At 54.7% G+C, this 22296-nt stretch overlaps 1 protein-coding gene across 2 annotated transcripts in view; it reads right to left on the bottom strand.

The window, feature by feature from the left end:
- HSF1 (heat shock transcription factor 1) overlaps positions 1-22296 on the bottom strand; it is a 24601-nt gene extending 2305 nt beyond the window's left edge. Inside the window, exons 1-9 of one of the 2 annotated variants that reach the window (XM_010375232.2) lie at positions 22026-22296; positions 3038-3146; positions 2486-2622; positions 2180-2304; positions 1000-1075; positions 867-928; positions 657-753; positions 422-558; positions 14-295 (exon numbers count right to left, since the gene is read on the bottom strand). In XM_010375232.2, the coding sequence (XP_010373534.1) occupies positions 14-295; positions 422-558; positions 657-753; positions 867-928; positions 1000-1075; positions 2180-2304; positions 2486-2622; positions 3038-3146; positions 22026-22142 (1142 nt within the window). In that variant the 5' untranslated portion in view covers positions 22143-22296. The remainder of the gene's footprint in view (positions 1-13; positions 296-421; positions 559-656; positions 754-866; positions 929-999; positions 1076-2179; positions 2305-2485; positions 2623-3037; positions 3147-22025) is intronic. The other variant, XM_010375231.2, reaches the window with a different exon arrangement.

The following is a 22296-nucleotide window of genomic DNA, read 5'->3' as shown; positions in this document are numbered from 1 at the left end:
GGGCGGCACTCACTTGTCCAGGCAGGCTACGCTGAGGCACTTTTCAGGGGTGGAGGTGGGCGGGGGTGAGGGAGGCCGGCCCTCGGTGTCCGTGTGGCCCCTGGCGTCCGTGAGGGCTGTGGCGGAGGCGGGGGTAGGTTCACTCTCCCGCAGGATGGAGTCAATGAGGGCGGTCGGGGACAAGAGGGTGTCCACGGAAGATGGGCGCCCGGGACTCGCCTCCTCTACCCGGGGGCTCTGAGGCGGGCTGGGGGGCTCCTCCTTGACACGCACCAGGGGGCTGCTGGACAGGGGCCTGGACACGAGGGGGGCCACGTTAGCTGGTGTCTTGGCCAGCCCCACCTCATCCCCAACTCTGCCCTGGGCCCACAGGGGCTCGCCTCGTTGGGGGACAGGATGGCTGGGGTGATGCGGCCCCCACCTCTCGTCTCTGCTCCCGCCGGGGGAGGCCACGGGGCTGGCAGGAGCCAGCTCGGTGATGTCGGAGATGATGGGCCCGGAGCTGGCCACAGAATCGGGGGCGTAGAGGCTGGAGCTACTGTAGGCCGGGGAGGGGGCCTGCAATCAAAGGCAGAAGGCTCGTGCAGCGCCGGCTGGGGCAACACACCCCACTGCCGCCCGCACGCCTGGACGGGTGCCCTGCCTCCAGCACTCACCGAGTAGGGGCCCGAGCCGTGGACGTGCTCCAGGGAAAACTGCCGGCCGTACTTGGGCATGGAATGTGCTGAGCCACTGTCGTTCAGCATCAGGGGGCTGTGGGGAAGGGTGCAGGTCAGCCGCCACCCCCCACCTCGGGGCACACCTGACAGAGGAGGAGGACGGCCCTGGGCCCCAGGTGGCGGATGCAGGCGTCCCCAAAACCTCACATCTTTCTCTTCACCCCCAGGATCCGGTTTGACTGCACCAGTGAGATCAGGAACTGAATGAGCTGTGGGGAGAGAGGACACAGTCACCCTGGCCCTTGTGGGGCCCCCGCCGGCCCTCTGGCCCTGCCCCCACCTTGTTGACGACTTTCTGTTGCTGGGCATGCTTCTGCCGAAGGCTGGCCACCTCCCGCCACAGAGCCTCATTCTCACTGTAACAGACCAGGCTGGGTCAGTGGAGCCCAATCCCAGGAGCGCCAGGGCTGAGGGAGCCCCACAGACCCTCCCCGCCCACCAGGCAGGCGCAAGGGTAAGTATGACCATGTCTGGCCTGGCCCACCCCAGGATGAGAACTGCTGTGTGGAGGGGCTGGGGGCCAGGGCCAGGGCTTGCTGGTCCCACTGCCCCTCACCCTGCCGGGAACACCTGGTGTCAGGTAGGGTGTTGGGGACAGGAGCACCAGGATCCAGGTGCACCCGGATCCTGGCATCCATCCTGGCCAACACCTGGAGGGCTGCCTTGGACACAGGCCAGGAGCAGACCCTTGAGCCGCCCTTCCACCTGAGAAGCCAGGTTGAGGGAGGACAGTTCTTCAGGCTGCGACACCGGCTGTCCCGTGTCCTGCAGGTGCTCAGGGCCAGGCCTGGAAGTGGCTCAGAGGTGGCCCCACGAGGTGGCCCCACGGGGTGGGGAAGAGCTGTCCCCAGCCAGTTGAGCAGGGCCATGAGCGCGCTCCTGCTGCTCTGGGAGGCTGAGCCCCACCAAGCCTGTGAGTCTTCTTGGGGCCAACTGGGGTTGGGGTTCCCGCAGGCCTGGAGCCCCAAAGTGGATGCGAGACCTGAGCCAGCCTTGCGAGGTGGGCTTGCCTCAGTTTCTCAGGTGCCACCGTGTGTCAGGCCCCTGCTAAGGTTTCCCCAGAGCCGCAGGGTCCTGGTGAGGAGGGGCTGGGGGGCTAGCTCCATAGGCCCAGGCAAGTGTGGGGCAGAGGTTCCAGGAAGGGCCTGAGATGCGTCTGACCCCAGGCCCGAGGCGGGTGGGGTGGGTCTGCTGTGCAGGGCTTGTCCTCAAAATTAGGCTGGTAGGTCCCGCCAAGCTCGGAGGCCAGGATGGCCCAGAGGGCGCTGGGGATGTGCAGAACAGGGGACCCTCCCAACCCCTTCTGCATGTGGAGAATGGCAGCCATGGGTGGCAGGGCTGGGGCAGAGGCCCAGGGTAGATCTGGGTGGAGCAGGAGGTGGGGCTGAGCACCTGGAGCCCTGGACAGGGCCCTGCCCCACAGCACCCGCTGCGGCCCACAGTGCTGGTGTGGGACCTACTGCTTCATGGCCAGGAGCTTGGAGTCCATGCACTCCTGCTTCCCCTTCATCAGCTGCACGTCCGTCAGCAGCTTGGTGACACTGTCCTGGCGGATCTTTATGTCTTCACTCTTCAGGGTGGACACCTGGATCCCCGAGAGGGACAGGGGTCACTGAAGCGGCCCGGGAGCTTGGCAGGCTCAGGCTCGTCCACTGCAGCCGGGTCCCTCAGGAAGCGGGCAGGCTGGGGTGGGAACTCTCAGGGAGGGCCGGGCGGGGAGAGCCGTGGCAGGCGAGACTGGGCGAGGGTGCGGGGCCGGGACTCACACTGGTGACTTTCCTCTTGATGTTCTCAAGGAGCTGCTCCTGGCCGCGCAGGAAGCACGGGTGCTGGAACTCCGTGTCATCTCTCTCTGGCTTGACCAGGCCACCCTGCTCGATGTGGACCACTTTCCGGAAACCATCTGCACATAGCAGGGAAGGGGGCGGCTCTGCTTCAGGGCAGGACGAGACCCCTCGAAGAGCGGCCACTGCCCTGGGAGGCTGCTGCGGGGCTTGGCCACGGTCAGACCCCGCCCTGCCCCTCAGAGCCCACGCCTGGTGGCTGGGTGGTCTTGGTCTAAGTGAGACCCTGTGTCCCCACGGGGCTCCCCACGCCCGATACACGTGGAGTACAGCTCAGGCTTCACGGTTCTTCCTTGGAGACCCCAGGTTCATACCCACGAGGACCCTCCCCCTTGGAAGAGGCAGCTGCCCCCGGCCTCCAGGCTTGCTGGGTTCCATGGCATGCCCTTAGCCAGCACAGGGGCTCCGTCCTTCATCCACAAGGTCCTCCTGCGTCTGCAGGTCTGCCTCCCGCACCTCGGAGTCAGCACTCACACATGTTGAGCTGCCGCACGAAGCTGGCCATGTTGTTGTGCTTGAAATACTTGGGCAGCACCTCCTTGGCAAACTGGCCCTGGTCGAACACATGGAAGCTGTTCCCACTCTGAAAGGGAGACACACGGTGGGTCACGCGTGGTGGCAAGAGGCAGTGTGCCCAAGCCACCCTTCCCCAGGCCACCCCTTCTGAAGCGCAGGCAGTGCACATTCCACCTGATGGGGCTGGGGCCATGGGAGGCCCAGGGGGCTGGCGGGAGGTGAGTTCGTTCCTGGGACCACCTGCCACACGAGCCTCATCTGTGCAGTGTGACCTGCATCCTCACTGTGAGGCCCAGGACTGGGCAGTGGGCAGATGCGGGGCCTTCCTCACAGCCGGGAAGCCCCTCCCCAGGGGTTCTAGAGAAGGCCACGTTTCCACTCACAAAGCACCTGCCGCACTCTGGCCATGCCCACGGGATGGGTGTTTAAGCAGGACATTTCCCTTAGGAACAGCAAAGGAAATTGAGTCCTGACTTCATTACTCCAGAGGAAAACACATTTGCGTTCAGAAATCCAAATTCATTCTTGTTTTGTGACGTGAGACAAGAAACAGAGACAGTCAAACACTGAATATATTCTTCCTCTTCCATTTCTCTCCCAAGCTCAGGCCCAGAGCTATCAGGAGGAGCTGGCGAGGGAGGCATCCCTGCTGGCCGTGGCCACAGTGGCTCAGAGGGGGCATTGAAGGCTTAGGGGACAGCGAGAAGCCCACATGGCGGGGAATGGGGGCCTGAAGCAGGGCCAGAGAGAGGTGAGGGGTATCTGCAGAGGAAGGGGTGGCTGACCCAGTGAAGAAACTGGGGAAGGGCAGTGGGGCAGATTTCTCCCTGCCAGGGAAGGGAGCTGCAGATGCAAACAGGGAAAAAAGCCAGAAAAACCCCCGTGGTATGGCACTAGAAGTGGAGAACCACTTTCCAAAATAGAGAGACGCGAAATAAACAGGGATGTGCGTGTGTTAGGGAGGGAACAGTCACGGAAAGGACCTAAGGCAGCAGGACAGAGATGGTGAAAAACGCCAACTTTCCAGACTCTGAAAATTAACCAAAGAATTACAGTAGCACGGGGAGCATTTATTCCAGAAAAACAGCTGAATCTTAGTAAGAACAGTGGGCTGTGTGAACTTTTTTTTTTTCTGAGACAGGGTCTTGCTCTGTTGCCCAGGCTGGAGTGCACTGGCACGAACACGGCTCACTGCAGCCTCCGCCTCCCAAGTTCAAGTGATTCTCGTGCCTCAGCCTCCCAAGTAGTTGACTACAGGCGCCACCACGCCCGGCTAATTTCTGTATTTTTAGTAGAGATGGGGTTTCACCATGTTGCCCAGGCTGGTCTTGAATTCCTGACCTCAAGTGATCCGCCCACCTCGGCCTCCTGCAGTGCTGGGATTACAGACGTGAGCCACCGTGCCCGGCCAGGCTTGGCAGCATTTTAACATGCCCTATTCCCACTCCATCTGCAGCCCTGAAAACCAACAGCTGCAGTCCCCGTGGGAACCAGTGTCCTGGCAGCTGCTGCGGGGTGGGCCAGGGCTTGGGCTCCTCCAAGACCCCATTCCCAGAGGCCTGGCAGCATCTGCCTAGGAGTCCACGCACAAGGCTGTCTCTGATTTGACTTGAAGCTCTCCTGAATAAAAAAGCTGTTTGCCTAGGCGTGCTTGTTGAAACATTTAGAGGCGACTTTTGAACGCTGTGGCTGCCTGAGGCAGCGCCCGGCCGCTGGGGAGAAGGAGGCGCCACTAGAGGCTCTGAAAAGCTCTGAGATATTCCAGGACATCTCGCAGCCGTACACGTGTGAGCCAGCCCTGAGCTCTCACTTCTGGCTGACCTTGAGCTCTGCGTAAGCAGGAAGGGAAGCACAGTCGGGTTGTCCACGGCCTGGCCAAGTGCTGAAGGCGTCCCCAGTACACACACAGCCCCCAAAGACGGGGACTCGCTGGCTCCAAGCCTCGAGAACATTTCCGCCCCGTCACGACCCACATCAGTGAACGGAACAGAGACTGCAGTGGCCATCAAGAAAGAACAGAACCTTTACAGAAGCAGTCCCGAAAAGCTACCTGGCAGATAACCACAACAAACAGCAGCAGTGACAAATCCTGGGGAGGCGGGGGAGTCCGAGCTCGAGCTGCCACTCTCAACCTGTGAGAGCTCCAGTTCTCCAGCCGGCTGTGCTGGCTCACGCCTGTGGTCCCAGCACTTTGGGAGGCCAAGGCGGGTGGGTTGGTTGAGCTCAGGAGTTGGAGACCGGCCTGGGCAACATGGCAAAACCTCGTCTCTAGTAAAAATACAAAAATTAAATGGTGTGGTGGCGCACACCTGTCATCCCAGCTACTCAGGAGGCTGAGGTGGGAGGATCCCTTGAGCTCTGGAGGTGAAGGTTGCAGTGAGCTGTGATCGAGCTACTGCGCTCCAGCCTGGGTAACAGACTCAAAAACAAACAAACAAACAAAGACTCTAGTTAAAAAAAAAAAACAAAAACGAGATATACAAAGAAACAAGAAGCTAGGACCCCCACACCATACACAGGGAAAAAAAAAGCAATCAATAGAAACTGTCCCCAAAGAAGCCAAAACACTGGACACTGGACTTACCAGGCAAAGATTTTAAGTCAATTATTTCAAATATGTTCAAACAACTAAAGGAAACCACATCTGAAGAACTGAAGTATGAGAATGACATCTCATCAAACACAGGGTATCAATAAAGAGATAAAAATGGTAAAGAAGGACGAAATCAAAATTTTGGAACTGAAAAGTATAATAATTCAGATTAAAAGTTAACCAGAGAGGCCGGGCGCGGTGGCTCACGCCTGTAATCCCAGCACTTTGGGAGGCCGAGACGGGCGGATCACGAGGTCAGGAGATCGAGACCATCCTGGCTAACACGGTGAAACCCCCGTCTCTACTAAAAAATACAAAAAACTAGCCGGGCGAGGTGGCGGCGCCTGTAGTCCCAGCTACTCGGGAGGCTGAGGCAGGAGAATAGCGTAAATCCGGGAGGCGGAGCTTGCAGTGAACTGAGATCCGGCCACTGCACTCCAGCCCGGGCGACAGAGCGAGACTCCGTCTCAAAAAAAAAAAAATAATAAAGTTAACCAGAGGGGCCAGGCATGGTGGCTCACGCCTGGAATCCCAGCACTTTGAGAGTCCAAGGCAGGTGGATCACCTGAGGTCAGGAGTTGGAGACCAACCTGACCAACATCGAGAAACCCCGTCTCTACTAAAAATACAAAATTAGCCAGGCGTGGTGGCTCATGCCTGTAATCCCAGCTACTCAGGAGGCTGAGGCAGGAGAACTGTTTGAACCCGGGAGGCGGAGGTTGTAGTGAGCTGAGATCGCGCCACTGCACTCCAGCTTGGGCGACAGAGCATATCAGACTAGGAGAAGGAGTCAGCAAACATGAAGACAGGTCCATTGAGATGGTTCGGTATGAGAAAAAAAAGAAAAAAGAAGGAATGAGGAGGACAGGAGCCGGCTGGGCGCGGTGGCTCACACCTGCAGTCTCAGCACTTTGGGAGGCCAACGTGGGTGGATCACGAGGTCAACACATTGAGACCATCCTGGTCAACACGGTGAAACCCCATCTCTACTAAAAATATAAAAAAAAATTAGTTGGGCGTGGTGGCCTGTGCCTGTAGTCCCAGCTACTTGGGAGGCTGAGGCAAGATAATTGCTTGAACCCTGGAGGCAGAGGTTGCAGGGAGCCGAGATCGAGATTGCGTCACTGCACTCCAGCCCGGTGACAGAAGGAGATTCTGTTTCAAAAAAACAAAAACAAAAAAACAAAAATGAGCAGAGCCTCAGAGACCTGTGAGACACCACAAAAAGTATAACACAGCCGGGCACGGTGGCTCACACCTGTAATCCCAGCATTTTGGGAGGCTGAGCCGGGCAGATCACCTGAGGTCAGGAATTCGAGACCAGCCTGGCCAACATGAGTAAACCCCATCTCTACTAAAAATATAAAAATTAGCTGGGCGTGGTGGCCTGTGCCTGTGCTCCCAGCTACTTGGGAGGCTGAGGCAGAAGAATCGCTTGAATCCGGGAGGCAGAGGTTGCAGTGAGCCGAGATCACCCCACTGCACCCCAGCCTGGGGGACAGAGCAAGACTCTGTCTCGAAAAAAAAAAAAGTTTTAAAATGGCTGGTGTGGTGGCTCACGTCTGTAATTCCAACACTTTGGGAGGCTAAGGTGGGTGGATCATTTGAGGTCAGGAGTTTCAGACCAGCCTGGACAGCATGGTGAAACCCCGTCTCTACTAAAAATGGAAAAACTAGCTGGGTGTAGTGGCTCATGCCTGTAATCCCAGCTACTCAGGAGGTTGAGGCAGGAGTATTGCTTGAACCTGGGAGGTGGAGGTTGTAGTAAGCGGAGATCGTGCCACCGCCCTCCAGCCTGGGCGACAGAGCGAGAATCCATCTCCAAACAAAAACAAAAACAAACCAAAACAAATAAAATAAAAGTATTAAAATAAAAGACCCTGCCGCTCAATCTTTGTATACTGGCCGGGTGTGGGACTCAGGCCTGTAATCCGAGCACTTTGGGAGGCTAAGGCAGGAGGATCCCTTGAGCCCAGGAGTTGGAGACCAGTCTGGGCAACATCGCGAGACCCCATCTCTACAAAACATAAAAACTCAATATCCGGCAAAGCTATGCTTTGAAAATGGAGAGATTTCCACTCTGGGGCAGCAATGTGAGGACCTTCGTGGAAGCACTTCCTGTGAAACAAGCAAAGCTTACTTAAACCATTTAAAGTCTCAAACTGTCCTAAAGGCATATTAACAGATAAACACTTACGGAGTAAAATCTACCGACACCTGGTACGAACAGTGAGCCTGGTGGTATCTGAACCTCAGCCTCCTCTTTCCCTCTCACCCCAGCTCGCCATGATGGGCACTACACTCAGGGAGGGGAGCAGGAAGATGGGGACCCTTCTCCCCTTAGTTCCCGAACAAGGTTTCCCGGATCTCACGGGCTAGGCAGACCACCAGAGTTTCTCATCCTCACCGACTCCAAGTTGAAGAGACTAAGTTGCTGGAGCATGTGGCCTAGACGCCAGGGGCTCCCTTCCTCCACCTTGCCCATGCCTCAGAGAGGAGCTCGGCCACAGTCACAGCAGGCTGAGGACACCCAGGTCTCTGACCACCTCCCTGCAGCTCCCACCTGATTAAAGCAATTTCAAAACCACAGTATTTTTTTGAGATGGAGTCTCTCTCTGTCACCTAGGCTAGAGTACAGTGGTGCCATCTTGGCTCACTGCAACCTCCACCTCCTGGGTTCAAGCGATTCTTCTGCCTCAGCCTCCTGAGTAGCTGGGATTACAGGCATGTGCCACCACACCTGGCTAAGTTTTATATTTTTGGTAGAGACAGGCTTTCACCAGGTTGGCCAGGCTGGTCTTGAACTCCTGACTGGAAGTGATCCACCCACCTCGGCTTCCCAAAGTGCTGGGATGACAGGCATGAGCCACTGTGCCTGGCCTTGAAAACCACACGTTTTAAATACAGTTCAGGCTTTCTGGGTTAAAACTGCAGGGTAGAGCACCCATGCTGGGAAAGCCAGGCCAAGAAGATCAGAGGCTGCTGTCCTGCCCGGCGCCCAGAGCAGTGGCACAGAGCGAGCCTGGGGAGAGAGGCTGTCCATAAGGAAAGAGCTCTGAAGCTCCCCAAGGAAACTCATTCTATTTGAAAGTTCAGCCCAAGAGTTGCTCTCAGAAACGACAGCTCCTCTCAAGGAAGAGAAACACGTAAAACCACAGGCTTGTTCTTCTGCAAAGGGAAAGCTATGAAGAGCCCTGCTGGGGCCACAACAACCCTGACTGACCTCAGAAACTACCACTGCTCAAAACCCCACGGAACACCCCTGCAAACAATCATCCAAACAGCGAGACCCCATCTACACCAAAACAATGGTAAAAGAGACGAAATCATAAAGAGCCCCCAGTGGAAATTCCAGAGCTGAACAATACAATAACCAAAGCAGAGCTGCTGGCCGTGTGGTAAACGCTTAATTTCCCATGCAACGCCCAAGCTGCTTTTCAAAGAGTATGATATAGCATTTGTGTTCTCAGCAGCACAGCTGAGTTCCAGTGGCTCCGTGCCCTCCTCAGCACCTGGTGGCGTTGGCTGTTTTTTCTTTTTTTTTTGAGATGGAGTCTCTTGCTCTGTCCCCCAGGCTGGAGCGCAGTGGCGCAATCTCGGCTCACTGCAACTTCTGCCTCTCGGGTTCATGCCATTCTCCTGCCTCAGCCTCCCGAGTAGCTGGGACTACAGGCGCCCGTCACCGTGCCCGGCTGATTTTTAAAAAAATTTTCAGTAGAGACGGGGTTTCACCATGTTAGCCCGGATGGTCTCCACGTCTTGACCTCGTGATCCACCCGTCTCAGCCTCCCAAAGTGCTGGGATTCCAGGCGTGAGCCACCGCGCCTGGCCTGTTGGTTGTTCTGGTAGCTGGCACTGAGGTTTTCGTGTGCGTTTCTCTGACAAGTAATGATGCTGAGCATCTGTTCAAGTGCTTATTTGCTATTTGTCTTTTTTTGATGTATCTGTTCAAATCTTTTGCCTTTTTCAATATACGTTTTTATTTTTTGAGACAGAGTCGTGCTTTGTCACCCAGGCTGGAGTGCAGCGGCGCGATCTTGACTCACTGCAATCTCCACCTCCTGGGACCAAGAGATCCTCCCCCCGCAGCCTCCCGAGTAGCTGGGACCACAGGAGCAAACCACCACGCCGGGCTCATTTTTTTTTTTTGTAGAGATGGGTCTCCCTGTGTTGCCCAGGCTGGTCTCAAACTCCTGAGTGGAAGTGATCTACCCACGCTGGCCTCCCAAAGTGTTGGGATTACAGGTGTCAGCTACCATGCTCAGCCACTTGTCATTTATTTATTTATTATTATTATTTGAGATGGAATCTCGCTCCATCGCCCAGGCTAGAGTGCAGTGGCGCGATCTCGGCTCACTGCAACCTCTGCCTCCCGGGTTCAAGCGATTCTCCCGCCTCAGCCTCCCAAGTAGCTGGGACTACAGGCACCTGCCACCACACTCAGCTAATTTTTGTATTTTTAGTAGAGACAAGCTTTCACCATGTTGGCCAAGCTGGTCTCAAACTCCTGACCTCAAGTGATTCACCTGCCTCAGCCTCCCCAAGTGTTGGGATTACAGGCGTGAGCCACCGTGCCTGGCCAAAAATTTTTTAAAAAATATATTCTTGGTACCAGATATATGCTTTACAAATATAGTGTGTGGTTTGCTTCTTAATTCCCTAATAGTGTATTTCAAAGAGTGGATGTTTTTAACTTCAATGAAGTCGACTTTTTTTCCTATTTGGTGATTTTGTCTCCTAACTCAAGATCAAAGGGTTTTTTTTTCTCTAGAAGTTTTGTTGTCTTAGCTCATATTTTAGTCTCCAATCCATTCTGAGTTAGTTTCGTATATGGGGTGAGGTAAAGGACGAGGCTCACCTTTTTGTTTATGGACGTCCAGTTATCCCAGCACTGTTTGCTGAACAGACGATTATTTCTCCATTCAACTAGTGGCACCTTTGTCAAGATCAGTCAGCCTTAGATGGGTGAGTCTATTTCTGAAATCTATAGTCTGCTCCATTTGTTTACATGTTTACATTTATGCTAATATTGTTCAGTCTTGATTACTGGAGCTTTATAGTGTCTTGAAATCAGATAGTGTGAATCTTCTAATTTTGTTCTCCTTATAATAATACTAGGTCTTCTGTCCCATGACCATGGTATTTCTCTCCATTTATTTAGGTCTTCAATTTATTCCCCACCCGGCCTTTTTTCTTTTGAGACAGAATCTCACTCTGTCGTGTGGGCTAGAGTGTAGTGGTGCGATCTAGGCTCACTGCAACCTCCACCTCCCAGGTTCAAGCGATTCTTCTGCCTCAGCCTCCTGAGTAGCTGGGACTACAGGTGCCCGCCACCATGCCCAGATACTTTTTGTATTTTTAGTAGAGATGAGGTTTCACCACATTGGCCAGGATGGTCTCGAACTCCTGACCTTGTGATCTGCCTGCCTCGGCCTCCCAAAGTGCTGGGATTACAGGAATGAGCCACTGCACCCGGCTAATTTATCCCTATTAACTAGCCTGCCAATGGCCCCGTTGATTCCACTTCTGGTGTCCACACCCTGGAGCCATCTCCTCCCGCCATGTACCACGGTTGTCCTGTGTGACCAAACGCAGAGGTGATGCCATTTGAGAACAAACTGTAAAAGCCGTCTGGGGCTCTGGCTTTCTTGGGTCACTTGCTTTTGGAGAGGCAAGCTGCCATGTAACAAACAGCTCTACGGAGAGGCTCACTTGATAAGGAATTAAAGCCTCTTGCCAAAAGCCAGCGAGAAACTGTGGCCCGTCAGCAAGCATTGAGGGAAGTTAGAAGCGTATTTCATCCTCAGTTGAGCCTTGAGATGACGTCAGCCTCAGAAACCTTGAGCTGGAATCAATTCACGAGTCTCAGAAACTGGGACAATAATTTTTTTCTTTGAGAGGTCTCACTCGGTCACCCAGGCTGGAAGGCAGTGGCACGATCTCAGCTCAGTGCAACCTCCGACTCCTAGGTTCAAGCAATTCTCTTGTCTCAGCCTCTCGAGTAGCTGGGACTACAGGCGCCCGCCACCACGCCCGGCTAATTTTTTGTATTTTTAGTAGAGACGGGGTTTCACCATGTTAGTCAGGATGGTCTCAACTTCTGTGATCTGCCCACCTCGGCCTCCCAAGTGCTGGGATTACAGGCGTGAGCCACCGCGCCCGGCCTCTTCTGTTTGCTTTTAAGATTTTCTCTTCACCAGCCTGTTCCAGCACTTTGATTATATAATGTGCCTTGATATGGTTTTGGTTTTATCCTGCTTGAGATTGATATTCTTGGACTTGTGAGCTTACAGCTTTTCAAAAATTTGGGAAAAATTTTGGCCATAATATTTCTTTTGTTTTGTTTTGTTTTTGTTTTTTGAGACGGAGTCTCACTGTTGCCCAGGCTGGAGTGCAGTGGCGCGATCTCGGCTCACTGCAAGCTCCACCTCCTGGGTTCATGCCATTCTCCTGCCTCAGCCTCCCGAGTAGCTGGGACTACAGGCGCCCGCCACCTCGCCCGGCTAGTTTTTTATATTTTTAGTAGAGACGGGATTTCACCATGTTAGCCAGGATGGTCTCAATCTCTTGACCTCATGATCCGCCCGTCTCAGCCTCCCAAAGTGCTGGGATTACAGGCATGAGCCACCGCGCCGGGCCTAATATTTCTTTTTTTTTTTTGAGACAGGGTCTCTGTTGCCCAGGCTGGAGTGCAGGAGACTCTGTTGCCCTGGCTGCAGTGCAGTGGTGTGATCATGGCTCACTGCAGCCTCCACCTCCTGAGCTCAGGTGAACCTCCCGCCTCAGCCTCCTGAGTAGTTGGGACCACAGGTAGGCACTACCATGCCCGGCTAATTTTGGATTATTTATAGAGATGGGGATCTCGCTATATTGCCCAGGCTGGTCTTGAACTCCTGGGCTCAAGCAATCTGCCCACCTCAGCCTCCCAAAGTGCTGGGATCTCGGGCAGGAGCCACCGTGCCCGGCCTTTTGGTCGTATTTCTGTATTCTCTTCCCCACTGTTTTCTGGAACCTCAAATACGTTAGACCACATGATATTCTCTCCTTGAAGCTCGGCTAAGTTTTTGCAGTCCTTTTTCTCTCTGTACATCACTGTGGATAGTTTCCATTGCTTTTAGTTCGGGAATCTTTTCTTCTGAAGTTTCTAATGTTTTGTCAAACCACTGCGGTGAATCTGAAGAACCACCTTTTTACTTTAGAATACATGCCCTACACCAGTGTCCCCCATCATTAACATCGTGCCTTTGTGTGGTGCATTTGTCTCAAGAACATTAGACACATTGTTAACTAAGGCCCATATTCTATTTAGATTCCTTAGGTTTTCACCCAATCCTTCCTCTGCTCCAGGATGTCATCCAAGATCCATCCAGTTGTCACATCTCCTTCAGTTCCACCGGCTCTGACACTTTCCAGACTTGCCTAGTTTTTGAGAACCTTGACAATTTTGAGGACTCGTCAAATAGTTTGGGGAATGTCTCTCAATTTGGATTTGTTTGATGTTTTTTCATGATTAGCTGTGGTTACGTATGCTTTTGGGAGGAAGATCAAAGAGGTAGAGTGCTGTTCTCATCATCCTATCAAGTATACAACAGGCCGGACGTGGTGGCTCATGCCTGTAATCCCAGCACTTTGGGAGGCTGAGGCGGGCAGATCATGGGGTCAGGAGATCGAGACCATCCTGGCTAACACGGTGAAACCCTGTCTCTACCAAAAATACAAAAAAATTTGCTGGACATGGTGGCGGGTGCCTATAGTCCCAGCTACTCGGGAGGCTGAGGTGGGAGAATTGCTTGGACCCGGAAAGCAGAGGTTGCAGTGAGCCGAGACCGCGCCACTGCACTCCAGCCAGGTGACAGAGCAAGACTCCGTCTCAAAAAAATAAATAAAATAAAGAGTACACAACGGGGATATGCATGTCACTGCTGATGGTGACCATGACCCCTGGTGAGGCTGTGCTGCTGGAGGTCTCCACTGGAAAGCTGCTCCTCCTGCTCTTGTGCTCTGCTCTTTGGAAGGGGTCACTAGGTGCAGCCCAGGCTTCTGGAGTGAGAGGTAAGCATCACCTCCTTGAAGGGGAACTCTCACAGTAAACAACGTGGAATTCTTCTACGTGGGAGATTAGTTCCAGTGACATTTTGTCCAACTTGCTTCTTTTCTGTATCTTCCATTTCTCAGTCTTTTTTTTTTTTTTGAGACGGAGTCTTGTTCTGTCGCCCAGGCTGGAGTGCAGTGGCGCGATCTTGGCTCACTGCAAGCTCCGCCTCCTGGGTTCACACCATTCTCCTGCCTCAGCCTCCCCAGTAGCTGGGACTACAGGCGCCCGCCACCACGCCTGGCTAATTTTTTGTATTTTTAGTAGAGACGGGGTTTCACCGTGTTAGGCAGGATGGTCTCGAACTCCTGACCTTGTGATCCACCTGCCTCGGCCTCCCAAAGTGCTGGGATGACAGGTGTGAGCCACTTCGCCTGGCTTCTGTCTTCAAGAGTGCCATGTGTACTCCATGCTAGCAGGCCGTGGTGTTTCCAGGGCTTGCCTTGCACTTGTTTCCGTGGCATTGGGAGTGGCCTCTCCTTTCCAGCTTATTCTGCGCCACTTCCAGGCTGTGGTTCCTCTAAGGTCTCATGAATGCTCTGTGTATTTAAAGTGGCTTCTACACTGTAGCTGGTGGGAACTGAAATAACCACGACCCCGTGTGAGTCCCGTCCCCTTACACTTACTCTTCCTCTTCAAGTTGCTCTTGGTCCAGCTTCACGAGGTTTCACTTTGCACCAGCAAATCGGATCCAGCCCAAGATGCAAGCAGGCTCACGTGCAGCTTGTCGGAGCTCTTTCCTTTTGGGCACAACTCCTTCCTTTCTGGTGCCATACCCCACAAATTCTGGCTGCCTCAGCTTCCCCAAAGTTTGGGTTTTGTTGGGTTCTCTGCACGTGAGTCTGCAAATTGCCTCCACGCAGAAAGCCTGGACAATTTTTTGGTTTACCTCGGTCTTCACCAGTTTTCTTTTTCTTTTTTTTTTTTTGAGACAGATTCTCGCTCTGTGGCCCAGGCTGGAGTGCAGTGGCGCAATCTCAGCTCATTGCAACCTCCATATCCCGGGTTCAAGTGATTCTCCTGCCTCAGCCTCCCAAGTAGCTGGGATTACAGGCGTGTGTCACCACACCCAACCTATTTTTGTATTTTTAGTAGAGATGGGGTTCACCACGTTGGCCAGGCTGGTCTAAAACTCCTGACTCTAAGTGATCCGCCCGCCTCGGCCTCCCAAAGTGCTGGGATGACAGGAGTGAGCCACCGCACCCAGCCCTAGTTTTCTAATGTCTGAATGTTGTTCAGTGGCTTCTTATGCCTTAAGGGTTAAATCCAAGTTGAACATGTCAGGCAATCCCTACCTTAGGGGCCATTATGAATTTCACAGGGTCTGCTGGTGAACCCATCAGAGAACCCAGTGTCTCATCTTCCTGCCTCAGTGGAACAAGGTTCCTCCTCTGCTGACCACAGGCGCCTCCTGGAGGAGTCACAGGTCATAACTGCGTATCACGAAGACCTGCCACCGGAAATGGGAGGCCCCTGGCTGGTGTGAGATGCCACACGCTGAGAAGTGTAGGCGTCAGCAAACCCTGAAGCTTGCAGTAAACTCGGAGCCTGTGGCCTCATTTTCCGCAGCACTGTGAAGGACCTGAAACGTGTGTGAGATCCTGCCTGTAGGGACACCTTACATAGGAAGTGTCTGTGTCTCTGAGTGTCTTCTCAAAGGGCTCCCTGGCCCAGAACGTGAACAGTGCCGTATTCTACAAGGTGGCCGCACAGCCCAGGTCACAAGCCTCTTGTTCCAGCCTCCTGCCAAGTCTAAGCTCTATCTGCTGATGGGTGTTCTGGGCTCCTGGACTTGGCTGGCTTCTCCCTCTCTGGGTCCTGGGAGTGTGGGCTTTAGGAGTAGCGGGAACGCATGTGTGAGTAGCTGCAGCCCACGTGTGGGGAGCGGGGACCACCGGGGTCAGGGCATGGAAGCAGTGAGGGAGGTAGGAAGCGCGAGCAGGTGCAGAGAAAGTGGCTTACTTTGTGGCCCTGCTCCCCGGTGTGGTTCTGTCCGTATCTGAGCCGCCCGCACCTTTCTCGTTAACACTTTTCTTGTTTCTGCTCAGGAGGAGCTTCCAGCATGTTCTCGCCACACAAGGACCAAGAGCAGCACAATCGCCCTCACCTCTCATCACATCTCTCATCACCGGCTGCCCTGCACCTGTGTGGTGGTTACCGCTGCTCACCGTGGCCCAGGGTCACAGGGAGGAGGCTGTTGAGACATCTGGGACCACCTCCTCTCCTTAGACAGCCTCCCTCCCCCTGCCAGACCTGGAGGAGACCCTGGAGCCCACAGCCCTCGACAGACCCGATGGAAGCTGCTTGCTTCCTCCGGGAAGGCACTGTGAGCCCCACGACCCCTCTCCAGCTGTCCCTGCACACAGGCTGACTCCTCCAAAACTGAGAGACTTCCAGGGCCAGGCTGTCCATCCCTGGTCCCTCGATAAAGGATGAGCAAACACTGGCCTGCGGAACTGGGTGGGCACGGGGCACTGGAGGCATCTGCCCTCCCCGCAGGAGGCTGCAGCCCAGCCTTCTGTGCCTGGGCCCTCCTCACCGCACCCCCCACCACACCATCGGGGTAGAGGAAACACGGGAGGCTACAGCACAGAGCCTTTTTAGTTTTTATTTATTTTTTGAGACAGGGTCTTGCTCTATCACCCAGGCTGGAGTGCAGTGGCCGGATCTCACCTCACTGCAAGCTCTGCCTCCCAGGTTCGCGCCATTCTCCTGCCTCAGCCTCCCAAGTAGCTGGGACTACAGGCACCTGCCACCACGCCCGGCTAGTTTTTTGTATTTTTTAGTAGAGACAGGGTTTCACTGTGTTAGCCAGGATGGTCTCAATCTCTTGACCTCGTGATCCACCCACCTCGGCCTCCCAAAGTGCTGGGATTACAGGCGTGAGCCACCGTGCCTGGCTCCAGGTGTGTGCCTTCTTATGGCCACACCAGGAGATGCTCTGATCCGGGCACACATCAGGCCCTCCAGACCCTGCAGCACTCCTCACAGCTGCTGCTGTGGGGCCTCCAGCATCTTGGGCCAAATGCCAGATCATCCAGGGTGGGGCCAGAGGGCCTGCTAGGTCTTGGTGGCTCTCAGAACCAGGGAAGTAGGGGTGGCCCTGCCTGCCGTGGGAGCTCCGGACACCATCTGTGGCCAGGGTCTGAGTTACTGGGTGTGGCTAGGTTGGCTCTGCTTCTGTAACTCCTCATGTGCTTATGAGTAGACGCCCTGCCCCCTGCCTCACTGCAGGGACCACTCTGCTCCCAACTGTCCACCCAGAGACCCTCCACAGCAGCCATCTGACCACTGGCTTTCAGTGGACCTCTCCCACGGGATAGGCCGAGGGCCTTGGTGACCTCCGGCTCACTCAGTCTCAGGGAGCCCCAGGGTCTCAGCACATCCTTCTAGAGTCCTTCCTGCTGCCAAAGAGAAGGGAGCTGCACCCATGAGGCTGGGGCCAAGTGAAGACAGTGAAGCATCCAGGAGCCACATCTAAGGAGGCCCCACTCTCAGTGCCATCCAAATGCAGGGTGGGTCTTAAAAAGGAATGCCTCAGGGCCCGGCGTGGTGGGCTCAAGCCTGTAATCCCAGCACTTTGGGAGGCTGAGGTGGGAGGATGGCTTGAGCCCACAAGTTCCAGACTAGCTCGGGCAATACGGCGAGGCCCTGCGAGACCCTGTCTCTGCTACAACCTTAAAAAAGAAAAAAAAAGCCAGGTCTGGTGGTGTGAGCCTGTAGCCCCAGTGACTCAGCTGAGGCGACTGGATTACTTGAGCCTGGGAGGCAGAGGCTGCAGTGAGCTGCAATCATAGCCCTGCACTCCAGCCTGGGCAACAGAGCAAGATCGTGGCTTAAGAAAAAAAAAAAAAGTGCTTCCTTAAATTTTGCACCCAGGTGCCCCCCCGGTGCCTCCTCTGGTCTCACCCTGATCCTGAGGCCTCTATCTACCTGGGTTCATTCTAACCTGCATGACCATCATTCTAGCATTTGTCTGGCATAGGTCATGTGGCTGTGCCTTGTTCTCAGGCCTCAGCATGGAGTCCACAGCTGCCCAGGGCAGCCACAGTTAGCCCTGCAGGGCAGGGGGAAGTAGGGCTGGGCCGGTCTCTTTTTAGAACATGATCAGGTTTGAAAACATTTTCTACTCTCGCTTATGAAATACATGTTCACTTTTTTAGCCGGGCGTGGTGGCTCACGCCTGTAATCCCAGCACTTTGGGAGGCTGAGGCGGGTGGATCACTAGGTCAGGAGTTTGAGACCAGACTGTCCAATATAGTGAAACCCTATCTCTACTAAAAAATACAAAAATTAGCCGGGTGTGGCCTGGGCAACAGAGTGAGATTCTGTCTCAAAAAAAAAAAACAAAACAAAAACTCAGCAACAACAACAAAATGAAGTATATGTTCATTTTTTTTAAAAAAGTACTTTAGAAAAACATAACTATAAAAATTATCCGGGCTGGGTACAGTGGCTCACATCTGTAATCCCAGCACTTTGAGAGGCTGAGGCAGGCGGATCATGAGGTCAGGAGTTCTAGCCCAGCCTGACCAACATGGTGAAACCCTGTCTCCACTAAAAATACAAAAAAAATTAGTCGGGTGTCGTGGTGGGTGCCTGTAATTCCATACTCAGGAGGCTGAAGCAGGAGAATCACTTGAACCCAGGAGACAGAGGTTACAGTGAGCCGAGATCGTGTCATTGCACTCCAGCCTGGGCAACAGAGGCTCCATCTCAAAAAAAAAAAAAAAAAAATCTGTAATCTCACCATCTCAGATGTGAAGATTACTTTTCATACTTCCTCATCTTGTTAATAAAGGTGGGACAAAATCATAGCCTGTAAAAAACTGAGATGATGCTGAACCTAGTTCTGAGGCTTCACTTTCTGCTTTTGTTTGCGTCTCCATGCTGTCAAATTCTCTGAAGAGGCTGCTGCCCTCCTGAGTCAGCTGCAGCCCAGCAAGGCCCTAGAAGAGCCTCCGCTGGTGGACAGAGGAGCTGCTGCATGCAGAGGAGGAAGCTGGGCTGAGGGCTGGCACCAGGGCACGGGGCAGGGAGGCTGTGCGTCCCTGGTCTCACGGGTCTCAGTTCTATGAAGCTGCCTGTCAGTCCAGGTATTCAAGTCCCCCAACCCCATCTTTGGCTCTCAGTGGTACTGGATCCAGGTGCACCTTTGGGAGAAGCTGTTAAGAAGTTGGCTGAGGGAGGACCACCCACGTCCATGCCCATGCTCCTATGTGGATCTCCCGGGATCATAACCTTGTGGCTGACATGTTTCCTCTCCAAGGCAGATGGGGCTGTGCTGTCCTCCACGACTTGCTGGGTCCCCTCAAGGCCTCTGCCTGTGTGGGTGGGGTGCTCATGGGAATGAGGGTCTGGGGGGTGGGAAATCAACCACCACAGGGATGGGGCCATAGTCCCCACCAATAGTCCCTACCACATGGGCTCTCCTGGACAGTGACCTGGCATTCTGCCTCCAGTGGCTGCAGTGGGAGTCCTGATCTCAGGCCAGGGAGGGGAAGTGCAATGGTTATCCAGACCTGGTCCCATTCCTGGCCAGGCTCAGTAAAGTCACTGGCCAGTTTCTGGGCCTCAGTCTCCCCCAAGTTATTCAGCCTTGAGAATGAGTCACCATGCCTGTGATTCTGCCTCATCTTCTTGTGTCAAACAGGGAAGGTTTTTCTTGGCAGAATGGTGGTAAGACTTTGGGCCAGGAGACTCTCCCAGAGAAGGCAGCAGAGAGCAAGAGCACCAGGGCCTTTGCAAGGCCTCTGAGAGCCAGCTGGGCCTGGGCAGTAGATTTGTGGGAGGGTCCCCTGTTGGGACTCTGCTGACATGGAGTCCTCAGGGCTTGGGTGAGTGCTCTCAAAGCCACAGGATGGGATGATCACCTCCTTTCTCCAGGCCACGCAGCCAGCGCCAGAAAGCTCTGCAGCTCCCTGCACAGTCTGGAGAAGGGCTTCCTTCCAGTTGGAAGTCCGTGTTTCTATCTCATTGACATGCTCGCCCCCACTGCTGCATCCTGCACCAACCATTGCCACTTTATACTGAGCAGGTGGAACCAAACACTGACATTCCAGTCGGCTCCCCATCCCTCTCCAGGGAGAACAGGCCGCAGGTGGTGCACCTGTGAGTAGAGTGGAGGCTGGCCACAGGCCTCATCAAATCTGCCTCCCTTGCTCAAAAGCCCTGCCCAGAACATGCCTCGGTCTCAAAAAAGAGTACACTGGGACCTAACCCACATGCCTCATAATCTTTTAAGCAGAAACGGCAAGCAGATTATGGGACAGGACAGATCATGCTAGTAGGATTAAGCTTAGAATATCCCAGATAATCTCAGATGCCCCTCCCACAATGGGGCAAGAGAGTACTTCTGAGGGTTAAGGGGAATAACAAAAAGAAGGAAGGGCCGGGTGCAGTGGCTCACACCTGTAATCCCAGCACTTTTGGGAGGCCAAGGCAGGTGGGTAACTTGAGGTCAGGAGTTCCAGACCAGCCTGACCGATGTGGTGAAACCCCATCTCTACTAAAAATACAACAATCAGCCTGGTGTGGTGGCGGGCACCTGTAGTCCTGCCTACTCGGGAGGCTGAGGCAGGAGAATTGCTTGAACCTGGGAGGTGGAGGTCGTAGTGAGCCAAGATCGCACCACGGCACTCCAACCTGGGCGACAGAGCGAGAATCCGTTTCAAAAAAAAAGAAAAAGAAAGACGGATAAAAGAAAACAGAAACATGGGAATATTTCCTTTGCACAAAAATGCCAAGGTCTAGAATGAAGAGATGGTGAAATGAAGTCAGCCTGCAGGAAGGCGCACTGTGCCGTAATGGGACTTGGGGATGGGAAGGCCGACACAGACAGAGGTGTCAGCAGGACAAATATAAAGTGTTTCTAACAAGAGCTAAGATTTCCAGTCCTCTCTTTATTCCCAAACACTCTGTAGGTAAAGCAGAGCCTCAGTAAACCCGAGAAGCAGAAGACCTGGCCTCCTGCCTGGGGCAGCTTCAGTTCAGACTTTTCTTCATTCCTAACAGCAGAAAGAGGCTGTGCAAATGGGAGGCACTCAGCAGAGCCTGAGGAACTCTGGGGTCTTAGCTCCTGGGAGGCCACACATGCTTGGTGGCACCCCGCCTGTCACGGTCCCTCCAAAAGCTCCCAGTGATCAGTGGCCTTTCTTTTTTCTTTTTTTTCTTAGACCGGGTCTCATTCTTTGCCAGGCTGGAGTGCAGTGACGGAATCTCGGTGCAGTGCAACCTCTGCCTCCCAGGTTCAGGGGGTCCTCCTATCTCAGCCTCCCAAGTAGCTAGGACCACAGGCAAGCACCACCACGCCCGGGTAATTTTTTGTATTTTTAGTAGAGTCGGGGTTTTGCCATATTGTCTTGGCTGGTCTCGAACTCCTGGCCTCAAGTGATCTACCCGCCTCCACCTCCCCAAGTGCTAGTATTACAGCAAAGAGTGACCCCGCTCGGCCAGTGTGGCCTTTCTTCAGGCCATCACTTGCCAGCCACAGGCTGTGGCTCTGCCCCTCACCGGACACGACGTCACAGCCGGGATGTGAACAGCAGATTCTGATCTCCAACTCCAGACAATCACTGATTTACTTCTGCAAACCGGAGCTGTCCGGTCTTGCAGGGTCGGACCGTGTAAACAAGCCTGCTGCCAGGCAACTGAAGACAGAGACGCGAGTAAAGACGCCCCACAAGGAATGAAAAACAAAACTCCTCTTGGGAAACCCAGATTTGGGATTCGGAAACGGGCTTGAGATCAACCTGAAGCTCCATGACGTCTTAGTTTCTGTTTCCACTGCCTTTCCTTTTCCACTACAGCGACGCCCTCCGCTTCACGTGCCAAGTCCTGACTGTCTCCGAATAGTTGCCGACCCAGCACCCCGTAGGCCGTCCCCCGGGGACGCCGATGTCCTCTGGAGCACAGCGTCCGCTGGCGAAGCCGGGTGCTTGCCCTAAGCGCGGACACTTCCGCAACCGCCCAACAGTTAGCAGAAGCCCGATGCAAGGGACGCCCCATTCTCCCATCCCAGGGAAACTTCGCTGGGGCAGCGGTTGAATCGGGTGTGGGTCTCGCAGCCGCTTTCCCAACTTAAGGCTCTGCGTCTGGGCAGGCTCGGGACCCGCCGCCCTTCTCTGGCGGGGGCAGGGCAGGCTCACCGCGCGTTAAGTCGAGGTGTGGCAGGGCCCCTCCCCGCAGCCCTCCCGCGCCGTCCACCGCGGCCCTGCTCCCTCCCGGTCCCCACGGGCCCCGCGCCCGCGCGCTGCCCTCACCGGGCTCCAGCAGATGAGCGCGTCGGTGTCCGGGTCGCTCACGAGGGTCCACAGCTTGGTCAGGAAGGCCGGGACGTTGCTGGGCCCCGCCGCGCCGGGGCCCACGGGCAGATCCATCTCGGGCAAGGCGGGAATAGGCGGAGGGAGCGGCCGCGAAGAGGGGCCGAGAACCGGGCTAACGCCGTTGCCGCGCCAGCCGTCCGGGCCGAGCCGCCGCCCGCTGCGCACACACAGCCCCAAGGCCCAGCATGGCCGCCGCCATCTTGCAACG

This window comes from Rhinopithecus roxellana, chromosome 17 (genome assembly GCF_007565055.1).
Source record: "Rhinopithecus roxellana isolate Shanxi Qingling chromosome 17, ASM756505v1, whole genome shotgun sequence".
Lineage (NCBI taxonomy): Eukaryota > Metazoa > Chordata > Mammalia > Primates > Cercopithecidae > Rhinopithecus > Rhinopithecus roxellana.
The sequence above is the reverse complement of the archived record's forward strand: the minus strand, read 5'-3'. Positions and strand labels throughout refer to the sequence as shown.